General features: G+C 31.5%; 2 protein-coding genes and 1 non-coding gene across 3 annotated transcripts; 1 reads left to right on the forward strand and 2 right to left on the reverse strand.

The window, feature by feature from the left end:
* Positions 1,145 to 2,181, reverse strand: LOC109354076. Its single transcript, XM_019596433.1, has 2 exons — positions 2,127 to 2,181; positions 1,145 to 1,665 (listed from the first exon to the last, which is right to left on the reverse strand). Exon 2 carries the CDS (start codon positions 1,650 to 1,652, stop codon positions 1,356 to 1,358), a length of 297 nt encoding a protein of 98 aa, XP_019451978.1. The 5' UTR covers positions 1,653 to 1,665; positions 2,127 to 2,181; the 3' UTR covers positions 1,145 to 1,355.
* Positions 3,446 to 3,519, forward strand: TRNAN-GUU. Its single transcript has one exon. It is a non-coding gene; the product is annotated as a tRNA-Asn (tRNA).
* Positions 6,665 to 8,420, reverse strand: LOC109355222 (membrane metalloprotease ARASP, chloroplastic). Its single transcript, XM_019598248.1, has 2 exons — positions 6,897 to 8,420; positions 6,665 to 6,858 (listed from the first exon to the last, which is right to left on the reverse strand). The coding sequence occupies exon 1, from the start codon at positions 8,311 to 8,313 to the stop codon at positions 6,949 to 6,951; it is 1,365 nt and encodes a 454-aa protein (XP_019453793.1). The 5' UTR covers positions 8,314 to 8,420; the 3' UTR covers positions 6,665 to 6,858; positions 6,897 to 6,948.

The raw sequence follows: 9,350 nt of genomic DNA on the forward strand, positions 1-9,350 counted from the left end.
TTGTTTTACAAAGTTGAGAAGTGTTTTCACAAAATCAAAACGTTGAAAATATGTTTGGCACTATACTTTGAATTTCTTGTCAAACATGTTTGGTTTATACTGTTTTTAAATAATAAAACAACTATTTTTATCTATATTGTAAACATGTTTGGTTTATACATTTTATTATCGAATTGTTTTATCAGAACTCTCACCAGTGAAATGGGGTGAGGTTCCTTCTCTATATAGTGTGGGTCCTTGCTCTCATCATCTTGAAACACAGACGTTGAGAATGAGGGATTGGTCCTGATTTGCACGAGATTCCACATGCCCCATGTCACTTTGGTCAAAGCGTAAGCTAGTGATGATTTAGGCTACTGAATTTTCATCAATTAGGCCTTTCGATGCAGCACTCCACTGCATCTCACTAAGGCTATGTTCCAATATTTATTTGTCCTTTAACACCCCACAATTTGCACGCAATCATGAGTCAAATAGGAATGATTTGAAGACCTTTATACTAATTAGGAAACCTAAGGATTCAATTATATGGCTATGTAAATTACCCGATTTCCAATCCTAATAGAAAATGAATCTAAAGTTTGGTCATTGTTTATGGAGAGTATTAATCGTTGGAGATATATTGTGACTCCATCAAAGATTTCATAAAGTCTCAGTTTTTTTAGATGGTAATCGAGTTAATTACTTAACAAGAGTAATGATCCTCCTAACAAAGCAATATGCATTGGCAGGAAAAATAATAATATTGATATCTTTAATAATAAAATTGATTTATAGTTCAGATATCATGTTTTGTAAATAATGTTTTCGCTATTTTTCATAAGCAACAATGTACAGAGATATTCATAACTCTTCAAGTTTGACTCATTAAAAATCCCATCAAGAAATAAGCAAAGTCAAACTCGAATTTAGGCTAGAATATCTAAATGAACTGGGACCCAAGTGTTGTAGAGCATCTGTCACTGATCTGGTGAAAATGGTGCAACTTCTCTGCTTTGACACTTTCATGCTTGTGTCCTATGCTATTGTTCTATAATTGTAGTATCACGGTGCAACTTCATATTTACTGATTGCCATCTAGTTTAGGATTATTGATCTAACAACTGGTGAGGGTGATTGTCACAATAAATAATCAATAATTTCCCCACAAATGATGTAAAACTATAATATTTGTTCCATTACCAGAAAAATGAAGAGTTATCAACATTCCAATATTCTCAATTGTTCTACTCCAAATCAGAAATCAAAACATAAGAACTACAAAATAAACAGACCACTTATGCAATTGTTTATGGATACTAAGAAATAAAACTGTCCAAGAAAGTAATAATGATGAAATCTGGTATTTAAAATTTTCACTTGAAGGAAGAAGACCTTTTCTGGTATTGATTCTTGACCCATTTGAGACCAGCAGAGGTACCACTCTTAACTTTCTGGGCACCCACAGCAGCAGCAGATTTAGCTTTATCAGCACCAACCAAAGCAACAGATTTGGCCTTGTCCATTCCAACTGATGCTGCAGATTTTGCACTTGACATTTTGTTACTACTCCCACTCTTCAACTTGTCACTTTCATCATATCCATAACCATTACCATAATTGTCATCACTTCCCCATTGATCAGACCAACTTGTTGCCTTGTTACTCCCCATGAATTTCACTTCTCTAATATTTAACAACTATTCAGATATCAAAATTCAAAAACACTATATAATATCTAACTTTAATTAATTTAATTGCGTGACAAATAGCACGCAATCAGAACACAAAAAAGTCCACACTTTTTGGCGTAGATTGTGACGGTTAATCAATATCACCATTCAAAGAAGAAAATCATAATTAAAAAAAATTGGCATTTTTGAATCCCATGAGATTTGAGAAGTTGATTGGAATTGTTTTATTTACCATATCCCATAATCAATTCTTTCATTAACAAAATTCAAATTATTTACCTCGCAACTGGTAAATTAAATTAAAAGATAGAATTATAGAACAAGATAAGAATAGAGTTAAATGGAATGAATTAAACATAATTGTGGATGAATAATATATGTATTATGCATTTTTATAAGAGGTGAATATTTTTTGTTGTTATATATAGAGAGAGAGATAGAAGAAAAGAGTACCTTAGATGAAGAAAATGATTTACTTTGTAAGGGTTTATCACGTTTCCTGCGTTCTTTCTTTTGTTATCATCACGATTAAGCCCACTTTCTTATCATTTTATATTTCCTTTTTTTTTTTTCATTTTTATTCATATTCTTTTTTTTTTCAACAAAATATATTATTTTTTCCAATAATACCTTTTTAAACGTTTTTCTTATTATATTTACATGTTGACAGCATATGTGCCTATTGGCAGATTGGTTGGTTTTTTTGGTTTAATGTTGAGTTATATGGGTACAATATTGATGTATTAGTGTTTACCCAAATATATATCATTTATTATTCATATATATTACTTGCATTTAAGAGTATGAAATATGCATATATTTTTCTCTTCTAATGTATCATAAACATATCTTATTTGGATATTCATTGCTAGCGATCCACATTTATAATTTTATATAGCTATTATTCAAAATCTAAACTCGTTGGTTGTCTTTGTATTATATATCAAAAAAATGTAAAAATAATAAACTATTAAAGGAAGCGGAAACTAAACTTTAATAACTACTAAGTATTTTTGGCTTTATCTAAAAATAAAAATTAAAGGATAAGAATAAGAAAGAAGATTTGGTATTAGTCATCATTAATTCCTTTGAAATTTTTGCATCTATAAATTTGGTCTATAGAAAGTTGAAAACTCAAGTATCCCAAAATTATTAAAAGTAAGACAAATTAGCCTTTTTAGCGTTTTCATAACCCTAAAATGAAATATATTGAGTCACATTCATAATATTTGGTACTAGTCTAAATTTTTACAGTTTAGGATCAAAATAGCACCCATAAAAAAAATTAAGGATAAAAATAGATATTGGCTCGATTGAATATGAAAATATCTAAATATAATCTGTATTCAATTTTGTTGCGTATTTTAATGATTTTAATTTCAACTTTTGATCATAAAATTAGGGGAGAATCATTATCATTAGTTATACAAATTATTATTTTAAAATAAGAAGGATATCTTTAAAAGTTTATTTAGAAGCTTGTTTTCCCACAACTTTTTTTAAATAAATTTGTCTAACACCAACAAATTAATCAAATATTGTATTTATTTTGATATTAAATTTTACATATCACCATTTCTGTTACATTAAAATTGTATAATATAATGGAATAGATAAATCTATTAAACAACAGATTTTGTTATATGACCTAAATCATGACATGGGAAAGAAGCTTTCATGTAGATTTGATGTCTGTCAGTTTGTTGTAGGGTTGATGCAATGTAGAAATTTTGTGAAGTGCTATGGTTTTACATAATAAGAATAATTCATAAGCTGGAATAGCTCAGTTGGTTAGAGCGTGTGGCTGTTAACCACAAGGTCGGAGGTTCAAGCCCTCCTTCTAGCGATTTTTCATGCATTCATATGTATCCATATAATTTATGGGCTTTATTTTATGTATCAACATTGAAACCAAACAAAAGCAGATCATCAAAAGCAGCCTAACAAATCAAAAACCAAGTACCTGTTAATCTATCATTTTGAATCAAACAATTATAAACATGATAACCGATAACTACACCGTTTTAGAATTTTTTACATTATCCCAATTATTTCGCGTATGTTTTTGGTCTCCTCTATAAATTGGGCTACACTATTAACCGTTTTTTCATCGATAAAAATTACCCTAACTTCCCTATTAACAATTTTTATTTCAATTAATATCAGCTATACAAATTAGTAAATGACATTACAAATAATTACTTTTACGCGATTAGGCATATAAGTTTTGTCAAATATTAGAGATAGGAGTCATAGGACCGCCAAAATATTTTGTTTCTCCAGAAGTTCCCTCAAGATATACGAGTGACTAATTTTTTTAGTTATGATTCTCATGTTTTTAATATAATGTTCCCGCGAGATAAACGTTTAATAAATATTGTATTTACCTGAATAGGTATTGAATATACTTTAATATACTTCGAGGCATCTTTCTTCAATGGAGTATTTATTGAATTTCAGTAGGTAAATTTAATTTAATAAAAAGGAAAATATAACAAGAGTTTACCAAATCTAAATGAAAAAATGCACACATTGATAATGAAGAAAAAAAGATAAAGAAAACAAAATGAAGGAAGCTCCAAAAGAAGTTAAAAAGATGAAACTGTAAGGCAAATAATTTAGTGTAAGACAAGTTAAAGTTAATCTTATAAAAAAACTCATTTTACTTAATTCCTACCCACTGTGGACTTTGAACCACACTTATAGATAGCATTACAACATGAAATTGGTCTAAACTCACATGCATGCATCTCTTGGTTATTCAGCCTTGGTATCAGTGCAATCAAAGGCATTTATTTGTTTCAAAAAGTGACTTATTTTTGAAGAATTCTTTAACAACCTGGGTGATATAATCTCCTAGGATCATTTCCCCTTTTCAGTTTTGCACTCATTCCTCATAGCATATTTTCCACTCTCTAGTTTATCTTCCATCTTCTACGTTTCCTCACATTCATTTTTCTTAAGAATGTCACCTAATTGGCTAGCTAACCAGTAAGCATTCACAGATGGAGGAAACTTAGCTTGATGTTTGTTCCAAAGGTCATTTACTCACACTACATTGCATTCGAATCGAAGTTCATAAAACTAGCAAGACATGTATTGTAATAAGGATGTCACTGCAATTATGTCAAACATTAAACTTTGGACAAATATTAGACTCTTTTTTCATCAGCATCACGCTAAAAAATAATAGCAGCCGGAGTAGGGAGATAAGAAAGCATAAAAGTCAAAAAGACTCGATGTCGAGAAATTAAGAAAGGATCCTGCTCTGTACTTATATGGTTTATTGAAGCATGACCAAGTCAAATGATATGTCTAGAGGTAGGGAATTCATACTTGATAACATAGAAATTCCAAAAAAGTGCAGAGAGAGAAAGATATTAGTAAATTCATAAACAAAACTAGTATGTGTATCTTGTAAGTTTATATTCTAGGATCACAAATACAACCCTGATGATATGGATGAATCATGCATTCATATGTATCCATATAATTTATGGGCTTTATTTTATGTATCAACATTGAAACCAAACAAAAGCAGATCATCAAAAGCAGCCTAACAAATCAAAAACCAAGTACCTGTTAATCTATCATTTTGAATCAAACAATTATAAACATGATAACCGATAACTACACCGTTTTAGAATTTTTTACATTATCCCAATTATTTCGCGTATGTTTTTGGTCTCCTCTATAAATTGGGCTACACTATTAACCGTTTTTTCATCGATAAAAATTACCCTAACTTCCCTATTAACAATTTTTATTTCAATTAATATCAGCTATACAAATTAGTAAATGACATTACAAATAATTACTTTTACGCGATTAGGCATATAAGTTTTGTCAAATATTAGAGATAGGAGTCATAGGACCGCCAAAATATTTTGTTTCTCCAGAAGTTCCCTCAAGATATACGAGTGACTAATTTTTTTAGTTATGATTCTCATGTTTTTAATATAATGTTCCCGCGAGATAAACGTTTAATAAATATTGTATTTACCTGAATAGGTATTGAATATACTTTAATATACTTCGAGGCATCTTTCTTCAATGGAGTATTTATTGAATTTCAGTAGGTAAATTTAATTTAATAAAAAGGAAAATATAACAAGAGTTTACCAAATCTAAATGAAAAAATGCACACATTGATAATGAAGAAAAAAAGATAAAGAAAACAAAATGAAGGAAGCTCCAAAAGAAGTTAAAAAGATGAAACTGTAAGGCAAATAATTTAGTGTAAGACAAGTTAAAGTTAATCTTATAAAAAAACTCATTTTACTTAATTCCTACCCACTGTGGACTTTGAACCACACTTATAGATAGCATTACAACATGAAATTGGTCTAAACTCACATGCATGCATCTCTTGGTTATTCAGCCTTGGTATCAGTGCAATCAAAGGCATTTATTTGTTTCAAAAAGTGACTTATTTTTGAAGAATTCTTTAACAACCTGGGTGATATAATCTCCTAGGATCATTTCCCCTTTTCAGTTTTGCACTCATTCCTCATAGCATATTTTCCACTCTCTAGTTTATCTTCCATCTTCTACGTTTCCTCACATTCATTTTTCTTAAGAATGTCACCTAATTGGCTAGCTAACCAGTAAGCATTCACAGATGGAGGAAACTTAGCTTGATGTTTGTTCCAAAGGTCATTTACTCACACTACATTGCATTCGAATCGAAGTTCATAAAACTAGCAAGACATGTATTGTAATAAGGATGTCACTGCAATTATGTCAAACATTAAACTTTGGACAAATATTAGACTCTTTTTTCATCAGCATCACGCTAAAAAATAATAGCAGCCGGAGTAGGGAGATAAGAAAGCATAAAAGTCAAAAAGACTCGATGTCGAGAAATTAAGAAAGGATCCTGCTCTGTACTTATATGGTTTATTGAAGCATGACCAAGTCAAATGATATGTCTAGAGGTAGGGAATTCATACTTGATAACATAGAAATTCCAAAAAAGTGCAGAGAGAGAAAGATATTAGTAAATTCATAAACAAAACTAGTATGTGTATCTTGTAAGTTTATATTCTAGGATCACAAATACAACCCTGATGATATGGATGAATTAGTAACATAGATATGCCCCTCACATAAGATCCCTGGAGGAAGAAACTTACCTCAATCATTTACAATGATCTCTGTCTCCTCTAAAGATTCATCATTGATTCACTGGCTATGAAACTGATCCAACAGCATATGCTGATGAAGATCATGAAATATTTCTTGAAGCCCACTATCAACCAGAATTCACAAGTAATTACAATATCTCTTTGATAAAATCAAGGTTTAAGGTGTCACGAACAATAAGGAATAACCCCAGAAGTACAACAAGCATAATTCCCGATGACATGATTCGTTGCTCCGTTTCAAGAGGCAGCTTTCTCCCACCCCTGGCAGCCTCAACGAGGATCAGTGCCAACGTACCCCCATCCAATGCAGGTAGAGGAAGAAGGTTTATAACCGCAAGGTTAATATTGAGTAAGGCGGCAAATTGGTAGAGACCATCAATGTTTGACCGTGCAACTTCCGCACCAACAGCAATAATCGCTACAGGACCCGAAACCTTACTAGCTGTCTGGGAGAAGTTAAAAAATGTCTGCTTTAGGCCATCTAAAACATTTGATGAAAGACCCCAAAATTCTTTTCCAGTAAAGTTTATAGCTTCCATCAGATTCTTTGGCCTAACCTTAGCTATCTTAACATTTGGTGTTAGCTGAACTCCAATCTTACCAGTTCTATCATAATTCTCATCCGGAGTAACCCCGATTTCAAAATTCTGCTCCCCCCTCTTAACCTTAAGCAAAACATATCTCTTGGGGTTTTTCTTGATGACATCAACAACTTCAGAAACAGCACTAGGACCTGGTTTAGGAAACTCATTTCCATTGACCTCAAGGATCACATCACCAGGAAGCAAACCATCTCTAGAAGCAGCTGAGAAGGGTTTAACTTCAGGAACAACCACACCAGGAAAAACCTCTGGCACAGGTAAACCAACAGCAATGACTTGAACAAAGACAATTACAATTGCAAAAATGATATTAGCAATAACACCAGCTGAAACCACAATGACTCTATCCAATATTGGTCTGTTCTTAAGCAAATTTTTATCATCAATAGGAATATCACTCTCTGGATCATTATCAGGAAACCCAACAAAGCCACCAAGAGGAAAAGCTCTAATAGAATATTCTACATTGTTTGCATTGAGCTTAACTAAAATTGGACCAAACCCAATTGAAAATTTACTCACATGGATTCCTTGGAGATAAGCAGCGAAGAAGTGACCACTCTCATGAACAACAATGATTGCTGTTAAAACTGCAACAGCTTCAATCACGGACTGAGGACCCTCAAAGCTCCCATAATCAAATCCAGCAATAGCCCATGTCCTAAAATCAAATCTTTTTGCATTTTTGAATCTACTATTGTTGTTGCCATGTAAGAACTGCTTCTTGGTGGTGCAGTTCAAGTTTGGGGAAGCAAATGAAGGAGAAAAAAGTGGTTTTGAGAAGTGGGTTTTGAGCTTCAAAGAAGATGCTGAAATGGGTGACTTTGGATTTGCCAATTTGAAGATGGAACTGGAATGTGAAGGTGGAGAGGGAGAGAGATATGTGACCATGTCTTTCGGATAATTTGAAGTGGTAATAAAGCTTGGTGCTGATTTAAGAAGGGTGGACTACATAGAATGTGGGATTTGGATATCTAGTTATGTTTTCTGTTTTCCCTTTTTATTTTGAGAAAAAATGTATACTTTTATACATTGTTATATCATTATTTATTTTTTATTTTTTGAAAAAAATAATATAAATAAATAATGGATAATATATTAATTGTTTATAAATCTTTATATTTATATAATGCATAAATATTACACTCAAAATATATATGCGGACCCCATAAATATATTTAATCATACTCGTAAATATATGTAATAGATACTTAATGTAAGCTAAATATGAATTAGGAAGTCTGAGATGTAATAAATATCTAACAAGCGTCGTAGTCTGTATTCAGCTCCTAGTGTGGTGGACAAGTGAGAGACATGTCTTCCTCTTATCTTCCACAAGTTGTTTTCACTTGACACTGTCTTAATTCTCTGATCAAAATTATCCATCCGCATTTATAAACCAAACATTTTATGCTTTTCAACCGGTTCAGACCAATGGGCCAGATGTATCCGCTACAGACCCATAAAACAAAATTGTATAAAACTGGCCCATTTTGAGTTTCTCAAGTCTGTGGAAATATGAGTTTATAATGTATGGATAACAAAGAATCTTAATTTTACATTGTTTTCAAAAGGTAGTTCAGGTGATAGAGCTGTTGGACATAAAAGATTCAAACTTAGATAATTATATAACTTCTCTTTGATATGCATATAAAAAAGTTTAATTTTACTTATATATATATATGGTTTCATGTGATTCCTCTGGAAATTAGCTTTCAAGGATGATTTTGTTTCATTTAATTATCACTTTCAGTTTATTTCTTTATGTTGGCTCATTGGGATATTCTTATTGAGTGGCTTCTATAGTATTGTCCTTCGCAATTTTGTTAACAACACTATAACTTTTTTTAAAACTTAATATGATAATCAGAGAACGTGATGTAGTGCTTACATAATTTATGCCTCACACATGATACAATTTGTTTATC

This window comes from Lupinus angustifolius, chromosome LG08 (assembly GCF_001865875.1).
Source record: "Lupinus angustifolius cultivar Tanjil chromosome LG08, LupAngTanjil_v1.0, whole genome shotgun sequence".
Classification (NCBI taxonomy): Eukaryota; Viridiplantae; Streptophyta; class Magnoliopsida; order Fabales; family Fabaceae; genus Lupinus; species Lupinus angustifolius.

What these genes read in the sequence shown, in the direction of transcription:
- LOC109354076 (XM_019596433.1), bottom strand. Translation starts at nt 1,652, where the DNA reads ATGGGGAGTAACAAGGCAACAAGTTGGTCTGATCAATGGGGAAGTGAT.
- LOC109355222 (XM_019598248.1), bottom strand. Translation starts at nt 8,313, where the DNA reads ATGGTCACATATCTCTCTCCCTCTCCACCTTCACATTCCAGTTCCATC.